At 44.7% G+C, this 19,382-nt stretch overlaps 1 protein-coding gene across 4 annotated transcripts in view; it reads left to right on the top strand.

The window, feature by feature from the left end:
• Positions 1 to 19,382, top strand: part of TBX5 (T-box transcription factor 5) — a 74,228-nt gene that overhangs the window by 26,871 nt on the left and 27,975 nt on the right. For all 4 annotated transcript variants that reach the window (XM_033956029.1, XM_033956028.1, XM_033956030.1 and 1 more), the window contains 3 exons: positions 551 to 698; positions 10,685 to 10,837; positions 16,740 to 16,831. In XM_033956029.1, the coding sequence (XP_033811920.1) occupies positions 551 to 698; positions 10,685 to 10,837; positions 16,740 to 16,831 (393 nt within the window). The remainder of the gene's footprint in view (positions 1 to 550; positions 699 to 10,684; positions 10,838 to 16,739; positions 16,832 to 19,382) is intronic.

The raw sequence follows: 19,382 nt of genomic DNA, 5'->3' as shown, positions 1-19,382 counted from the left end.
TGCAGCATCTCTTTCTTTTAAATTGTGGCGTTCCTTTCGTTTTATGCTGTATTTATTTTATGGGAACCTCTTTTAGATCCTCGATTGGTACAAGCAATAAAACAAATTAATAAATAAGAATCATAGGGGTCCTTTGATTAACCGATTTAGCTAAATGCGAAGGCGCCTTAGCATTTAGAGCGTGCTAAATCGATTAACCCACCTTAATAAAAGGACCCGATAATTAGTGCCGACACATTGATGTGTACGTGGACCATTTTGGAAACCTACATGACTAATTGCTGCCAATTAACTATGGAACCAGCTCTCTCAGTTTTTTGTTTTTTTTTGGGGGGGGGGCGCGGAACACTGGGGATGTAAATCATTTAGGTTTTATGTGGTATATAAATCAATCAATAATCCCTTCTGCAGAGCACTGCCCAAAAGGCCTATGTATAACCCTGGAGCAGCTAGAAGTCCCAAACCTAAGTGCTTCCCCCTTTTGTAACGGAGAATACCTGTGCCTTTATTTTTTTGTCCCGCCCTGAGTAACCTCTACCTTTGCCTTTAGGTCTGTCACTGGAAAAGCAGAACCAGCTATGCCCGGCAGGCTCTATGTCCATTCTGATTCACCAGCCACGGGGGCTCACTGGATGAGACAGCTGGTTTCTTTCCAGAAGCTCAAACTCACCAACAACCACCTTGACCCCTTTGGACATGTAAGTGCCTCTGTTTAGCCGAACTTGGGGCCCAGAAATCCTGGAATGGAATGGTATTTGCATGTGGAAATTCCAAATAGGTCTTCTACAATAACACCCTTAGATTCAACACACGGGGTATGAGTGAGGGAGAAATTTAAGGCCAGGTAGCGTATTTGAAATTCTGTTCCTTTTCATATGAATATGAAAACATGATGCTGTTATAAACAATCAAAACAGTATTTTTGATGCAAATTCCATATTCCAAAATAACAAATTACGTCCAAAAGTGGAATTCAAAAATAGAGATGTATAATCAGTTCATTCAAGGAAGAAGATTTCTTCTCAATCGGCTACCCTATAATTTAAAAAACCTTTTTTTTTTTTTTTTTTTTTGCACGCTAGAATAGTTTCAGACAGGGTTGTCCAACACCCCTTGGTTTAAGAGGAGGTGGAGGAGCAATGATTATATTATGGTTTTATCCAGCTGAACAGCTGTTGCAGCTGACTTGTATGCATTGAAAACCCTTTCTCCACCTACAGAAATGAAGATTTTAAAAAATAAATTATAGGGTAGCCAATTGAAAAGAAATCTTCTTCCTATTTTTTTTGAATTTCATCTTTGAATTCCACTTTTGGACATAAGCTGTTATAAACAATAACAGGTTACATAAGAACATAAGAATAGCCATTCTAGGTCAGTATCCCATTTCTACAGTGGTCAATCCAGGTCAGAAGTACCTGGCGGAATCCCAAAGAGTAGCAACTTCCAGACAGAATCTCAAACCATAAGAAAATTCCATGTAGAATCCCAAACCGTAGCAATACAGGTTAGAAAGATTTGATTAGTTAGCAAACAGAAATGCCTTCAGTTGCTATCGAAAATGATAAGATTCAGAGCTCAGTAACAAAGGTTTCAATTCCTTATCCCAGCAAGCTGCCTGGTAAGAAATTGCCACTGCTGGGTCAAACCAGTGGTCCATCGTGCCCGCAGTCCACTCATGCGGCGGCCCTCTGGTCAAAAAACAGCGCCCTAACTGAGACCAGCCCTACCTGCGTACGTTCCGGTTCAGCAGGAACTTGTCTAACTTTGTCTTGAATCCCTGGAGGGTGTTTTCCCCTATGATAGACTCCGGAAGAGCCTTCCAGTTGTCTACCACTCTGGGTGAAGAAGAACTTCCTTATGTTCGTACAGAATCTATCCCTTTCAATTTTATAGAGTGCCCTCTTTGTTCTCCCTACCATTAAAGATGCTTCTTGTAACGACAGCCTTTGATAGATGGAAAATTAAACAGACTATGTGAAGTACGTTGACACGTAGATTGAGCAAAGGAAAATCATTCGGATATATCGGTGCCATGCCAAAGAGAACTTTATAACAAAAACAACCGAATTTGAATTTGACTGGAGCCTCCACTGGAAACCAATGCAAATCTCGATAATAAGGGCTCAGGTGGTCATATTTTTTCAAACCGTAAATCAAGAGGACCGCAGCATTCTGGACTATACGCAGCCTAGATAAATTCTTTTGTGGGCCTGCTAAATATGTTATGTTACAATAGTCCAGTTGGCTCACCACCAAAGATTGTACCACTGCAGTGTCAAAATAAGATCTTACGTATACTGTGCAATTTCCAGAAAGAGTAAACAACTTTCTGCACTAGAGCATTTACCTGATCCTGCATAGTTAAAATGTTGATCTAGAATAACGCCCAGGATCTTAATGGTGGGTTGTAGTAGATACGAAGTGTTGTTTAACAGAAAAGATGTTTCAGTAAAATTCTGATCCGAAGCAACAAAAAATTTTGTTTTCTCTGGGTTTAATTTTAATTTAAATTGTGACATCCATATTAGAGAATGGCACGGTGGCTGTTACCCGCAGTATGCGGGTAACCTGCTGAAACAGTAGGGGGGGAACAGTGTTCACCGCGGCTACGGGGACAAGGCCATTCACCGGTGAATGGCCTTGTCTCTGCAGTTAAGGGAGGGAATGCGCGCGGTCACCGATCGCACTCCCTCCCTCCTTACTGATAGCCACCATCAAAGCATCTCCCTCCCTTCCTCCTTACTGATCACTGCTATTTGATCACCGCCTGAGCATCTCCTTCCCTGCCCCTTACCTTCACGGCAGGCAATTTCTCTAAATTTGCTTCCTGCGAGCAGCTGGAGCATTGAAATCACGTGTGGCTGCTGTAAAGGTCATCTCTTACGCAACTGGAAGTTGCATCAGAGACAACCTTTCCTGCAGCCACACACGATTTCAACGCTCCGGCTGCTCGTAGGAAGCAAATTTAGAGAAATTGCCTGCCGCGAATGTAAGGGGCAGGGAGGGAGAAAGGGAGGAAAGGTAGGGTGGAGAAGAACAGATGCTGAAGGGACCTGGGGAAGGTGGGGTGGAGAGGAACAGATGCTGAAGGGAAATGGGGAAGAGAGAGATTCCAGACTAAGGGGGGGGGGGGGGGGGTGGAGGGAAGAAGATGAGTGCCAGACCAATTGGGAGGGGGGTGGAGGGAGAGATGGAAGGGAGAGGCACAGTAACAGAGCATATGGAAGAGACAGAGAAGGCAGACAGTGGATGGAAGGAAATGAATGAGGAGAAGATGAGGAAAGCAGAAACCAGACAACAAAGGTAGAAAAGAAATGTATATTTATTTTATTAATTTTAGCTTTAGGATAAAGTAGTATATTAGTTGTGTTGATAAAAATTTATAAACAAAGCCCTGCCAGCTGAACATCTCTAGTTCGGCAGCCAGAACTTTGATTGATAAGGAAGGAATAAGCTAAATATTTCAGTACTGAGGCTTGTATGAATGCTGCGGGGACAGTGGTCACGGGGGTGGGGACAGGGTCGGAGGTCGCGGGATCGGGAACCAATTTTTTCCCTGTGTCATTCTCAAATCCATATTTCAATGATCTTAAGTATCTCTCCTACTTCATTTCTGATGGATACAATAGAAAAGAGAAATCGCAAGATGGTGGTACTATCATCTGCATATGTGAATATTTTTAATCTCAGAGAAGCTCATTTTGAGCCTAGAGAAGACAGAGGGGATAGTGGGGAGCCCTGCGGAACACCGCATAGAGTCCTCCACTTTCCAGAAAATTCGTCATTAAATCTAAGCTGATATGAACAAGTTGACAAAAATCCTTTGAACCAATTATACACTTTTCCATTTATCCAAAATAGAATCTTAACAATTCAAAAGTCTGACATGACCCACCAGATCAAAGGCGCTGCTCAGATCAAATTGAAGGATCAGCGCATTAGAACCCTTTGCTAGCAGTTCACGTACATGATCCAGAGTCGCGGCTATCAGTGTTTCAGTGCTAAATGAGGGTTGAAACCCCTCCCCCACCCTTTTTACTAAGCCACAGTAGTGGTTTGCTCCAACGCTGCTCCAATACTTATAGAATTCCTATGGAGCATCGAACCGTTTAGTGCCCAGGGCCGCAATAGAAATCTCCACCGCGGCTTGGTAAATGAGGGTCTGGAGTCCTCCAGAAACAGGAAAATACCTCCTTTTTTGACTAAAAACGACATTGTTTGTAGAAGCATTTCAAGAAACGTCTATCCTGGATGATGAATGTTCTTATGTTGTTGATATGAAGGAATTGTTGGTACTTGAAGGTACTTGTGACCCAGGATGGCCATTATTCGAAACAGCATACGGGCTTGATGGGGCTTCGATCTGTCCCAGTATAGCAGCCCTTATGCTCTTATGGGAATGAAAGGGTAGCGGCTTGGTGCTGAATTTGAGTGGTTTGCCAAACGCTGTGATTTATTTCAAGACGCAGTTGGTTTGCTTTTTGCTTATTGAGCCTTTTATTGGAAAGTGATGTGTTTACCTTGGCTCAATTGCACTGTTGTTGCTGACCCAGAATTTTTGTGCCAGTGTGCTGCTACTCTTTGGAGTTCTAGACTCTTCTTGCTCTTTGGGATTCTGGAATCTTGCTATTCCTTGGGATTCTGCATGGAATGTTGCTACTCTTTCGAGTTCTAGAATCTTCTTGCGCTTTGGGATTCTTCATGGAATGTTGCTATTCTTTCGAGATCTAGAATCTTGTCGCTCTTTGGGATTTCGGAATCTTGCTATTCTTTGGGATTCTGCATGGAATGTTGCTACTCTTTTGAGTTCTAGAATCTTGTCGCTCTTTGGGATTCCGGAATCTTACTATTCTTTGGGATTCTGCATGGAATGTTTCTACTCTTTGGGATTCTAGAATCTTGTTACTCTCTGGGATTCCGGAATCTTGCTATTCTTTGAGATTTTGTATGGAATGTTGCTACTCCTTGGGTTTTGGCCAGGTACTAGTGGCCACCGTGAGAACGGGCTACTGGGCTTGATGGACCTTTGGTCTGACCCAGTAAGGCTAATCTTATGTTCTTATGTATTAAATTCTCCTAAGCAAAGCAACACTTACTTCCCTTCCCCCATGGATTTCCCTGACCTCTGAACTTTTTTTTTCTGTCGCTGACCCAAGATGCCCATAATCTATTAGAGTGATGGTCTGCACTGCCTTCCCATCTTGGAAGACGCTGCTTAAGCTAAATCCCGGGCCCACTTTAAGTCCTATTATCAAATGTTATTAGTGTATGTATTTTATTCTTATGATATATAGGTCCCCAGAAGCATCTACGACCAGTCGAGGGTTACCATACGTCTGGGGAAGCCTGGGCTTCTCCTCTTTTTAGAGGGCTGTCAAACCTGGCAGTTTATCCTTGTTAAGCTTTAGCAAAAAAAACCAAAACAAAAACAACCCCCCCCCCAAAAAAAAACCCAACAAACCTATGAGTTGGACCAGCCTCAGTACCTTTCTCTAGAATCACCATATCATCATTTGTCTCCTACCCTGTATATCTTCATATAACTCTTCACCAGAATCATTGTATCATCATGCTTCTTCTCCCTGTCTATCTTCAGTTAGATCTTCTCTAGAATCATTGTCTCATCATAGGTCTCCTCTTTGAGTATCTTCATATAATTCTTCCCCAGAATCACGAGTCTCTTTCATGAGTATGTTCAGATAGCTCTTTTCTTGGATCACTCGATCATCATGAGTCTCCTCCCTGTGTAGTTTCAGATAGCTTAGATTAGAGCAAGAATGTTGCTGGGATGACATGTGCTACTTGCATACGTCTTTATGAGTAATCAATATCTTATTTAGTTGGAAGAAGTAATACCCGACAAAATTAGAGTTTTACTGTTTGGATTAAAAACCTACAATGTTCTTGATACATTTATAGGAAAGAGCGGCCAAGCCTCTACTATGAAGAGGCAACTCTTGAAATAGTCCGTACAAAGAAACAAGAGGTCTGATGTCAGTCATTAGGCTTTCAGAGACAAATGGCACAAGAGACCCTTAATTAGTCCTTAATGAAATTAGAAGTCATTAGATCATTCACCCACTGATGGCTGAGGCTTACCAGGATGTCAATACAATTTGACTAAAACCATGGGATGAGAGAATCCACAAAGAAAGGTGACTTCTTGGGGCCGAGGGCGGTTCAGGGGTTGGCGGGACAGACTGTCGCCAAGTTCTACATTAATCATGAACATTTTCAGGACATAACCCGAAACAGAAAGACTGGAAAATGTGTGGAAGGGGGAGTCTTCCACCAACACTTGGAAAAGTGAATATTTTGATTTTATTAAAAATATACAACAAAGTGGCTTCTGAAACTTCACACAAAAACATTCATACATGCATCAGCTGGTTCAAAACAGTGGCTCAGAGCTGAATTTGATTTTTCAGATCAGATGCTGGAAAACCAAATGTTTAAACAGGCTGGAACTTCACTCTCTAATCATCGCGCATGTTTTTAGTATATAAATTACAAGTAAAAAAAAAATTTTTGAATGAACCACTTATCTGAAATGTATGCGTTGATACAAAATCACTTTGGAAAAACTCTGGGCTTGATGCGTTTCACCGTACCTGCTTCCCAAAGCCCGCAGAGCAAACCGCCCAAGACCCAAAAACAAGTGGTCTGGCTATCTCGCTCCACCCATGCTTTTAACCGCAGACCAGTTGAAAGCATGGTGAGGCGAGATAGACCACTTGTTTTTGAGTCTTGGGCGGTTTGCTCTGTGGACTTTGGGAAGCAGGTACGGTGAAACGCGTCAAGCCCAGAGTTTTTTCCAAAGTGATTTTGTATCAATGCATACATTTCAGGCAAGTGGTTCTTTCAAAAAAAAAATTTTTACTTGCAGTTTATATACTAAAAACATGTGCGATGATTAGAGAATGAAGTTACAGCTTGTTTAAACATTTGGTTTTCCAGCGTCTGGTCTGAAAAATCAAATTCAACTCTGAGCACTGTTTTGAACCAGCTGATGCATGTATGAATGTTTTTCTGTGAAGTTTCTTTGTTGTATATTTTCAATGTTGAATTTTGAAGTTGGCAGCTTATTCTGACTTTCCCTTACCGTGTGGATTTTATTGAAGACATAAACTCACTGGACTGGCCTTTTTCCATGGTCAGAGATAGGGTATTTTACAATAAAGATTTGATCTCCTGCAATACACTTCAGTGGCTCAATAAAAAACAAAACAAAACAAAGAATGCTTTTGTTTTGTTTGAGAAATGTATGAGCTAGAAATTGGATGATTATATATGTTTGCAATGAATTTTATTCTGAGCCACTCTGAACTTATTTGTGGGGATAAAGCAGTTTATAAATATCAATTTAGATTAGATATAGATTATTAGGATTGTGCCTTCATTTGAAATGAGAAGGGACACAGTTTTCAAGGACGGCTACCATTAACACGTGTTATATTACCAGCAACTTGGGCTTGTCTCTTAATCTCTTTAACGTCATCTCTATGACTTCTGGTTTATATTTCCTTTCCTTTTCTTTACTATAATCAATTATTATTATTATCAAACTTATGACTGTTAACCGAGTCGAGCTCCATATTCTTGGGGAAGATCCGGTCTATAAACTTATTAAGTTTTAGCTTAGTTTATTCTAGCAGTGAAACTTAGGGCTAGATGAACTAGGGCTATACCCCATGTGATGCACAGGTAGGGGCCCTAAGGTCTGATGGCTGAGCAAATCAGGACCTTAGGCCCCTTCCCATGCATCACATGGTATACAGAGGGAGGAGCCTAAGGCCCTGATTGACTCAGATGCCTTGGGAGAGGCCTTAGGCATCTGAGCCAATCAGGACCTTAGGCTTTTTCCCGCGCATCACATGGTGCACCGAAGAGGAGAAGGCCCGTCATTTTCTATAGGCGGGCCTCGGATCTGGAGGGACTGTGCTTCCCTCCAGCACCCAATGTCTACCAATGGGGGGGATCGTTCGGGGAGCGGGTTTGGGGTTGGAGGAGCATCCAGTGGCAGGAGAGAGTGAGTACCGTATTTTCACGCATATAATGCGCGCGTTATACGCGTTTTTACCTACCGCGCATACCCCTCGCGCGTTATACGCGTGAGCGCGGTATACAAAAGTTTTTCTACATAGTTCCCACCCCGCCCGACGCCCGATTCACCCCCCCCCCCATCAGGACCGCTCGCACCCCCACCCCGAACGACCGCTCGCACGCGCTCCCACCCCCACCCGCATCCACGATCGGAGCAAGAGGGAGCCCAAGCCCTCTTGCCCGGCCGACTCCCCAACTCCCCGACAATATCGGGCCAGGAGGGAGCCCAAACCCTCCTGGCCACGGCGACCCCCTACCCCCACCCCGCACTACATTACGGGCAGGAGGGATCCCAGGCCCTCCTGCCCTCGACACAAACCCCCCTCCCTCCAACGACCGCCCCCCCCCCCAAGAACCTCCGACCGCCCCCCCAGCCGACCCGCGACCCCCCTGGCCGACCCCCACGACACCCCCACCCCCCTTTCCCGTACCTTTGGAAGTTGGCCGGACAGACGGGAGCCAAACCCGCCTGTCCGGCAGGCAGCCAACGACGGAATGAGGCTGGATTGGCCCATCCGTCCCAAAGCTCCGCCTACTGGTGGGGCCTAAGGCGCGTGGGCCAATCAGAATAGGCCCTGGAGCCTTAGGTCCCACCTGGGGGCGCGGCCTGAGGCACATGGGCCCAACCCGACCATGTGCCTCAGGCCGCGCCCCCAGGTGGGACCTAAGGCTCCAGGGCCTATTCTGATTGGCCCACGCGCCTTAGGCCCCACCAGTAGGTGGAGCTTTGGGACGGATGGGCCAATCCGGCCTCATTCCGTCGTTGGCTGCCTGCCGGACAGGCGGGTTTGGCTCCCGTCTGTCCGGCCAACTTCCAAAGGTACGGGGAAGGGGGGTGGGGGTGTCGTGGGGGTCGGCCAGGGGGGTCGCGGGTCGGCTGGGGGGGCGGTCGGAGGTTCTTGGGGGGGGCGGTCGTTGGAGGGAGGGGGGTTTGCGTCGAGGGCAGGAGGGCCTGGGATCCCTCCTGCCCGTAATGTAGTGCGGGGTGGGGGTAGGGGGTCGCCTTGGCCAGGAGGGTTTGGGCTCCCTCCTGGCCCGATATTGTCGGGGAGTTGGGGAGTCGGCCGGGCAAGAGGGCTTGGGCTCCCTCTTGCTCCGATCGTGGATGCGGGTGCGGGTGGGAGCGCGTGCGAGCGGTCGTTCGGGGTGGGGGTGCGAGCGGTCCTGCGAGGGGGGGTGGTGAATCGAACGTCGGGGGGGGGGCATCAGGTTTTCAGGGTGGGGACAGGACTTCAAGGGGGAGAGGAGAGTCAGGGCGGGCGAAAGGAGAGTCGGGGTGGCCAGAGGAGAGTCGGGGCGGGTGAAAGGAGAGTTGGGCAGCATGCGCGGTATACGTGTGCGCGCGGTATATAAAAATTTCTGTACATAAAGTTGTGTTTTTCGCGCGCTATACCCGTGTGCGCGTTTTACACGGGTGCGCGTTATCTATGTGAAAATACGGTATCCCTCCTGCCTTTTGGGGGGGGGAGAAGGGGGGATGGTTAGGGGGTCGGTGGCACCGGGGTGTCCAGAACTGGGAGGGGGCATGGTCAAGGAGGATTCGGCCAGGTAGGAGGGAGTAGGCATCCCTTCTGCCATTTCCACTGTTGTGGGGGGTCGCAGTGCCGGTTTGTTGGGAGGGGGGGTCATTTGGGAGGGCCATCAGCATGGGGGACTTTTTTCTTTTTTTTTAATGGGGCAGATTGTGCATGTGTAACACACATACAATCTCTGTGCCTTATGTTCTTATATTTTTTACTGCATCAAGATTTACAAAGACTAGGGGACACTTGATGAAGTTACAGGGAAATACTTTTAAAACCAATAGGAGGAAATATTTTTTTCAGTCAGAGAATAGTTAAGCTCTGGAAGGTGTTGCCAGAGGATGTGGTGAGAATGGTTAATGTAGCTGGTTTTCAAAAAAGGTTTGGACAAGTTCCTGGAGGAAAAGTCTATAGTCTGCTGTTGAGACAGACATGGGACAGTGGCATGGAATGCTGCTACTATTTGGGATTTTGCCAGGTACTTGCAACATGGATTGATCTCCGCGAAGACGGGATACTGGGCTAGATGAACCATTGGTCTACCCCAGTAAGGTTATTCTTATGTTCTTATGATACTGTTTCTTAATTGGGGGGGGGGACCCAAAATATCATCTGCATACTTTTAGACTTAATATGTGATATCAATAGTGTCTTAATTTAAATCAGCGAGAGCTATTCCACATTCTCAAAAATGCTACACACAGTGAAAGGTCAAGCGACACAGGCCTTAATTTAAAATCTGGCTGATCTGAACCTATTAGGACCAGAAGAACCAGGTGTTTAGAAATTTATTTTTTTAATCAGATTGTTGCAAACGCACTCCATGCTAAAGCTTCTATTGTTTTGGAAAAATCCAAAGTTGTCCCAAGTGGTTTCCCAAAATCTTTTTTTTTTTTTTTTTTTTTGCATTGTAAAAGTGAAACTTATCTTAGAATTTTCTGTTTGCAAGCAATTAATTTTCAGTATTATTTCCACTCTTTGAAAAAGTCAAAAGAAGTGAATTATTTATGACCATTTACTTTTCTCTCTCTTTTTTTTTTTAATTACTGTTGAAGATTATTCTAAATTCGATGCATAAATACCAACCAAGGCTTCATATTGTGAAAGCGGATGAAAACAATGGATTTGGCTCTAAAAACACAGCGTTTTGCACCCATGTGTTTCCGGAGACAGCATTCATCGCTGTGACCTCATATCAAAACCACAAGGTAAGATGAATATGTCCATAGCTTGCAATTAGATATAGTTAAAGCATCAATGCGCAGTTTGTTCAGCCAGAGGATGTGGTAAGAGCGGATAGCGTAGCTGATTTTAAGAAAGGTTTGGACAAGTTCCTGGAGGAAAAGTCCATAGTCTGTTATTAAGAAAGACATGGGGAAGCCACTGCTTGCCCTGGATTGGTAGCATGGAATGTTGCTACACTTTGGGTTCCGGAATCTTGATACTCTTTGGGATTCCAGAATGTTGCTACTCTTTGGGTTTTGGCAGTGTATTAGGGACCTGGATTGGCCACCATGAGAACAGGCTACTGGGCTTGATGGACCATTGTCTGACCCAGTAAGGCTAGTCTTATGTTCTTATTTCCATACCAAATACTCTGCAAATTTCCTGTGCGGGAGAAGAAGACACCAATGGATGAGAACACCAGTGGCGCCATCTTGCTCCTCTTCGCCCCCACTCCTCCCCCTGCTGCATGCGCACCACTTCCCCCGCACCTATTTATCTTCGGTGTTGCCCACGTCAGTTTCGGCACTCTCTCTGACACCACGTCTAGGAAGTGATGTCAGAGAGAACGCCAAAGCCAACAAGATTCTAGAATCCCAAAAAGTAGCAACATTCTATGCAGAATCCCAAAGAATAGCAAGATTCCAGAATCCTAAAGAGTAGCAACATTCCATGCAGAATCCCAAAGAATAGCAAGATTCCAGAATCCTAAAGAGTAGCAACATTCCATGCAGAATCCCAAAGAATAGCAAGATTCCAGAATCCTAAAGAGTAGCAACATTCCATGCAGAATCCCAAAGAATAGCAAGATTCCAGAATCCCAAAGAGTAGCAACATTCCATGCAGAATCCCAAAGAATAGCAAGATTCTGGAATCCCAAAGAGTAGCAACATTCCATGCAGAATCCCAAAGAATAGCAAGATTCTGGAATCCCAAAGAGTAGCAACATTCCATGCAGAATCCCAAAGAATAGCAAGATTCCAGAATCCCAAAGAGTAGCAACATTCCATGCAGAATCCCAAAGAATAGCAAGATTCCAGAATCCCAAAGAGTAGCAACATTCCATGCAGAATCCCAAAGAATAGCAAGATTCCAGAATCCCAAAGAGTAGCAACATTCCATGCAGAATCCCAAAGAATAGCAAGATTCCAGAATCCCAAAGAGTAGCAATATTCCATGCAGAATCCCAAAGAATAGCAAGATTCTGGAATCCCAAAGAGTAGCAACATTCCATGCAGAATCCCAAAGAATAGCAAGATTCCAGAATCCCAAAGAGTAGCAACATTCCATGCAGAATCCCAAAGAATAGCAAGATTCCAGAATCCCAAAGAGTAGCAACATTCCATGCAGAATCCCAAAGAATAGCAAGATTCCAGAATCCCAAAGAGTAGCAACATTCCATGCAGAATCCCAAAGAATAGCAAGATTCCAGAATCCCAAAGAGTAGCAACATTCCATGCAGAATCCCAAAGAATAGCAAGATTCCAGAATCCTAAAGAGTAGCAACATTCCATGCAGAATCCCAAAGAATAGCAAGATTCCAGAATCCCAAAGAGTAGCAACATTCCATGCAGAATCCCAAAGAATAGCAAGATTCTGGAATCCCAAAGAGTAGCAACATTCCATGCAGAATCCCAAAGAATAGCAAGATTCTGGAATCCCAAAGAGTAGCAACATTCCATGCAGAATCCCAAAGAATAGCAAGATTCCAGAATCCCAAAGAGTAGCAACATTCCATACAGAATCTCAAAGAATAAAATTATTCCAGAATCCCAGAGAGTAACATGATTCTAGAACGCCAAAGAGTAGCAACATTCCATGCTACCGATCCAGGTCAAGCAGTGGCTTCACCCCTGTCTATCCGCTCTTACCACATCCTCTGGCAAAGCTTTCCAGAGCTTAACTATTCTATTCTCTGAGTGAAAAAAAATTTCCTCCTATTGGTTTTAAAAGTATTTCTCTGTAACTTCATCGAGCGTCCCCCTAGTCTTTGTAATTTTTGACGGAGCGAAAATTCGATCCACTTGTACCCGTTCTACTCCACTCAGGATTTTGTAGACTCCCTTCTGCCGTCTCTTTTCCAAGCTGCCGTTTTATTCTTTCCTCATACGAGTGGATTAATGTTGTGGCTTAAGGATCAAATGCATCTTTAAAAAGAAAGCATTTTAGGGATCCCTTGAACTTATCTCATCTTTTCTCCTCTCGTAAAAAGGCAGGGAGCGAGTTCCATAGAGTAGGAGCTGTGACGGAAAACGATGTATTCCGACGTGTGTAAATTACTTTCAGGGATGGGACTATCAATAAATTTTGCGACCCGGAGCGTAGTATGCAAGATGGCGTGTGAGGCACGAGACGTTTATCAATGAAACGGGAGAATTCGTCATTTCAGTGTTAAATGTTAAAGAGTCCTGTTTTATATGTCATTCTAAGTGAGATCAGTAACCGGTGGGCCTTTGGCAAAAGAGGGGTGACCTGATCGAATTTTTCGGAATTGGTAATGATCTTAATGGAGGTGTTTTGAATTATTTGTAAGCGACAAATTTCTTTTGGCGTAATTCCCTTATAGAGAGAGTTACAATAATTATACTTAGGCGCCGTTTAATGAATCGCAGCTAACCAGAAAACTTAAGCTTCTGCAATGTAGGCGGATGCCTAAGTCCTCAGGCGTAAGGCGCTGTTAGGCGCCTACTCTTTTTCTAATAGTCAAATACCATTCCACTACTGCCAACTAACTTATATCGCCATTTATAGAATATGGCCTTATTGTAGAACACAAGAAGTTATGCTGTAAATAAATGTATTATTTACAGTAAAAGCAAAACCAGCCAATATGAAAAGGCTCTGAGAAAAATAAATACCACCAAGACTCGTTGGAGGGAAGGGGAGACCACCTTGGGAAGTGGATTCGGAGCTGTATTTATTGCAAAAGGTCTCTGGTTCCTTCTCAGACCACAGTTCTAGTGAAGAATTTGGGGAGTGAGAGAATGTGGGGGTGAAAGAAAAATAAATAAATAGACACGTGTTTCAAAATTTGTGTCACTTGTGTATACAGTACTCCCCCAAAATTCGCGGGGGTTCCGTTCCAGGAATACCTACGAATTTTGAAAAAAACGCTAATACGGTTTTTCAGCTGATCGAAGGCAGGAGAGGGCTAGCTGGGGCGCCGGCGGGTGCTTAAATTGTACTTACGAAGCCGGGCACATTTTCCGACCGCCTCTTCCTGGAACTAAAGTCATGGTTACACCAATCAGGAGCTGCTTTGACCCACAATAAAAGCCTTATGAGTTAAAATGAAAGCTTTGTATAGTATCCTATAAAAATAAGGGGGATCCCTCTATTAAACTTTTTTTTACATCCTAATAATTGAATTACTGTATTTTGGATTGCTTGTATTCTTTTTAGATTATTCTTTGAAAGCCCTTTGTACATGATGCTACAATATTCTAATTTTGATATCATGAATGAGAGTATGAAAATAACCTCTGACTGCCTGTAACATTCTAAGGCAGGGGTATCAAAGTCCCTCCTCGAGGGCTGTAAACAAGTCGGGTTTTCAGGATTTCCCCAATGAATATGCATGAGATCTATTTGCATGCGCTGCTTTCATGGTATGCTAACAGATCTCATGCATATTCATTGGGGAAATCCTGAAAACCCGACTGGATTCCAGCCCTCAAGGACCGGAGTTGCCCACCCCTGGTATATACCCTAGTACAGGAATGTCAAAGTCCCTCCTCGAGGGCCGCAATCCAGTCGGGTTTTCAGGATTTCCCTAATGAATATGCATGAGATCTATTTGCATGCGCTGCTTTCATGGTATGCTAACAGATCTCATGCATATTCATTGGGGAAATCCTGAAAACCTGACTGGATTCCAGCCCTCAAGGACCGGAGTTGCCCACCCCTGGTATATACCCTAGTACAGGAATGTCAAAGTCCCTCCTCGAGGGCCGCAATCCAATCGGGTTTTCAGGATTCCCCTAATGAATATGCATGAGATCTATTTGCATGCGCTGCTTTCATGGTATGCTAACAGATCTCATGCATATTCATTGGGGAAATCCTGAAAACCCGACTGGATTCCAGCCCTCAAGGACTGGAGTTGCCCACCCCTGGTATATACCCTAGTACAGGAATGTCAAAGTCCCTCCTCGAGGGCCGCAATCCAGTCGGGTTTTCAGGATTTCCCTAATGAATATGCATGAGATCTATTTGCATGCGCTGCTTTCATGGTATGCTAACAGATCTCATGCATATTCATTGGGGAAATCCTGAAAACCCGACTGGATTCCAGCCCTCAAGGACCGGAGTTGCCCACCCCTGGTATATACCCTAGTACAGGAATGTCAAAGTCCCTCCTCGAGGGCCGCAATCCAGTCGGGTTTTCAGGATTTCCCTAATGACTATGCATGAGATCTATTTGCATGCGCTGCTTTCATGGTATGCTAACAGATCTCATGCATATTCATTGGGGAAATCCTGAAAACCCGACTGGATTCCAGCCCTCAAGGACCGGAGTTGCCCACCCCTGGTATATACCCTAGTACAGGAATGTCAAAGTCCCTCCTCGAGGGCCGCAATCCAGTCGGGTTTTCAGGATTTCCCTAATGAATATGCATGAGATCTATTTGCATGCGCTGCTTTCATGGTATGCTAACAGATCTCATGCATATTCATTGGGGAAATCCTGAAAACCCGACTGGATTGCGGCCTTCGAGGAGGGATTTTGACACCCCTGTTCTAAGGGGATAGAAACAGGACTTCACCGAAGCTGATATTTTGATTTTGAAAAGGGAATCGATGGTCGACAATAACTTCTAGATGCCTAAAAGGCTGTACTAATGGAATCTTTTTCCCTAATAACAACAAGTCTGCCTGAGGCTGTGGATAAATGACCTGTTATCCGACATGAAGTACATTTCTCAATATTCAACGCGAATCTATGCTCTTATATATAGACAATCTGTTCGTAAATCATGATTCTCTGGTTAACGATGTTTTCTGTGCATACTTCCCGTGGTCTCGGGTGCCACGCAAATTCAACGGTGGACTGCATTCAGCAAGTAGATCCCAGGATTAGAGAATGACATGGGGAGAAATTTTTCCCCGTCCCTGTGGGAACTCATTTTCCAGAGCTTGCAGGAATGGAGCAGGGACAGGACAAGAACTCGTGAGGTCGGGAAAATAAGTTCCCATGGGGACAGGGACAAATTTGTCCCTGTGTCATTCTCTACTTGGGCGAACAGTATAGAAAATTGAATAAATAAATAGTGTGAAGAGTTTCAGCCTCTGATAACCAGAGCTGAGATTGTGATGTCATAATGCCTCCTTCCACCAATAAAAGCCAACCTCATCAGTGATGTCACAATGGCTTCATTGTCCTGTACTTGGCTCACTTTGACTACAAGTTGATTTTCTAGAGTGGTGCAGTGTAGAGAATGATATGGGGACAAATTTTTCCCCATCCCATCCCTACTTTATCCCTTCCCATTGTTTCTCAAGTTTGTCAGTATTGTCTGTCCGAAATTTTTTATGTACCTCTTTTAAAACTATGTATAGCATTTTTTTTTTAATTGTTGCTCGCTTAGTACAAAATAGGCGATTTATCAAAATCAATAAAACTTGAAACTTGAACTTGTCCCATTCCTGTAAGCTCTGCCTTAACTGTACAAGCTACGAACACTTATGTTTTTAGAGTATTTGAGGCTTGTGCAGATGAGGACGGAGCTTGCAGGAATGGGGCAGGGACAGGAAAAGAACTCATGAGTACGGGACAGGAAAATGAGTTCCCACGGGGACAGGGAAAAATTTGTCCCTGTGTCATTCTCTAGTATGAGGGTAGCAAGAGATTGACTTTAATCAGGTTACTTCTCTTCCTTTCTCCAGATCACCCAGCTAAAGATTGAAAACAACCCATTTGCCAAAGGATTTCGGGGCAGTGATGATATGGAACTGCACAGAATGTCAAGAATGCAGAGGTAAAAATACGGAACTAAAATAACAGAGGTCACCCACCATAATAACTATTTTTTCTTCTTTGTCTTCTATTCCATTTATGGTTACCATGAAACGAGTTTCCGCAAAGGTCGATGCCAGAAGCATAAAACTCACTCAGGGGTCGCAGGTCACCATTTTGGATCAGGCATTTTTAATGAGGCAGAGATGAGCGATCGTTTGCGACAAACGTCATTTGCCGATAATAGTGCAGACTCTTTTTGAAGAGTGAGCACCATGGGGTAAATTCTCTAAAGGTCACCTAAAATTAGGCCCCAGGAAGATGCGCGCTAAGGGGCAGATTCTATAAATGGCGTCCAAAATTCAACGCTAAAAAAAATGGCGCTGAATGGCATTTTACAATTGGCATTCCAGGATTGGAGATGTATAAGGACCAGTAGGATAGCGAGGGACATTCAGGGCACTGGTGCCCGGCATCGCCATACCATGTACCCCCCTCCACTCTTCCCCAGTGCTTAGGCACCACCCCCCACACACACACACACACTTGAACAGTATTAATATAGAACCAAATCTTTTTCAGAGGAAAATTGATAAAACTACTGCTACTATTTATCACATATAGCGCTGAAAGCACTTACTAGACGGTCCCTCCTCAGAAGAGCTTATAATCTAACTTGGATAGACAGACATGACATATAGGGCTGGAGATGCAGAACTCAAGGTGAGAGGAGTTAAGAGTTGAAAGCAGGTATTTGGGCAGAAGGACACAGATAGGAGGGACTTACCAGCTGAGGGCATAAACTGAGGCTGTGAAGCGGTAGACTTTAGCACCACGTTTCTGGGGAGCTATGAGATCTGCTTCATGCACTTAACCTCTCTGGGGGGCAAGGAGGGGGGGAAAATCAGGAAAGAACTCTTCCAATAAGCGGTGGCTTCTGGGATCCGCTGCAAGTCTAAGCGCACCGATTCGGAATCTTTTAGTGCTTTTTTCTCCACCGCTGCTAATTCAAACCAGACTTCGGAGTAACGTTAGGAAATTCTTTCTCACAGAGAGGGTGGTGGATGCCTGGAACGCCCTGCTGAGGGAGGTGGTGGAGAGGAAAATGGTGACAGAATTCATGAAAGCTTGGGATAAACATTGAGGATATCTAATTAGTATAAATTGAAGTACTGTGGCCAGATTTGGGCAGACTTGCTATATATGGCAATTCGGTTTAGGATGGGCTTAGAAGGGCAGAAATTTGGAACATGAGGACTTTCATGGTCTGAATCCTACAAATGATGAGATGGTTTGGATAGGTTGGAGTGAGCTCAGAAGAACAAGACCTCGTTCTGAGACAGACCAAAGGTCCATCAAGCCCAGTATCCTGTTCCCAACAGTAGCCAACCCAGGTCCCAAGTACCTAGCTAGATCCCAACAGTGGCGGGGGTGGGGTGGGGGAGAAGGTCTGCCCCGGGTGCAGCCTTAGGGGGGTGCACAGCCGGCCAGGTCCGGAAAATGGTCGATCACCAAGGCAATGTGAGTCGATTGTGGAACCCATCCAGAGCTCCAGGGAGGGTGTTATGGGCATATTTTGGGTGTACTTAACTTAGCTGTCTTGCGGCGACACTCAAACCTTTTCCAAGATGTCCTGGATGGAACTTAAATGTTTTGAGCTAGATTTTTTATGGAAGCGTCTAAGTGCCAAAAAGTTACCCAAACTGACCAGATTACCACTGGAGGGATTAAGTAATGACCCCCCACACACACACACACACACACACATACACCTCAAATCTGTCTCTGGAACAGCAGCATCTGGTATGGAAAATCCTAGCAGAGCATCACATAGGTGTCTTAAGTAGGGTTACTTTAGTAAAATCCGGATCCTTAGCCCCAACCCCCCAGGCCCGCCCAGTCCCACACCACCCCCAATCCCTCCCTAGCCCCACCCCCGCTACCTGCTCTCGTCAGGCAGGAGGGCATCCATGTATGTGTGATTGCAACAAGATGATGTCATGTGCCTGATGTGATTTCAAGGAAGCTTTTCAAAACCCGGACAAAGTGCCGGGTTTTGAAAAGCTGTCCGGGGAAATCCAGACATCTTGTAACCCTAGTCTCAAGTAGTCAGATGGGTGGACTAGTGAACCATAGAGAGGAAGAGCCACACATAAAGCACTCTAACCCACCATCAAAACCCACCCAAATCTTACTATACTGCCATCTAGGTGCCACCTGAAGTCATAAGGGCTATTGAGGTGGTAGACAGGTGAGTATAGTAGATTTTGGGGGAGTTTTGGAGGGCTTACCATAAATTATAAGGGATATATGATGACATGTATGCACCCTTTATGTGAAGTTCACAGCAGTGCCCTCTAAGGTGACCAACTGCTCTGTTGGTATGTCCATTTGGCCAGTTCATCACAATGCTGGCCCCTCCCACGTCCAAATGGTCTGGGTTTGGACATTTCTAACTTCTTTGGTTGAAAATAGGGGATAAAGTTAGACATCCTAAAGTTTGGACATCATGTTGGCCTAGATGTCCAAGTAGGCGATTTAAAAAATATATATTTTTGGATGTCTAGTGGTTG

Source organism: Geotrypetes seraphini, chromosome 8 (genome assembly GCF_902459505.1).
Source record: "Geotrypetes seraphini chromosome 8, aGeoSer1.1, whole genome shotgun sequence".
Classification (NCBI taxonomy): domain Eukaryota; kingdom Metazoa; phylum Chordata; class Amphibia; order Gymnophiona; family Dermophiidae; genus Geotrypetes; species Geotrypetes seraphini.
This window is presented reverse-complemented; position numbering and strand designations above follow the sequence as displayed.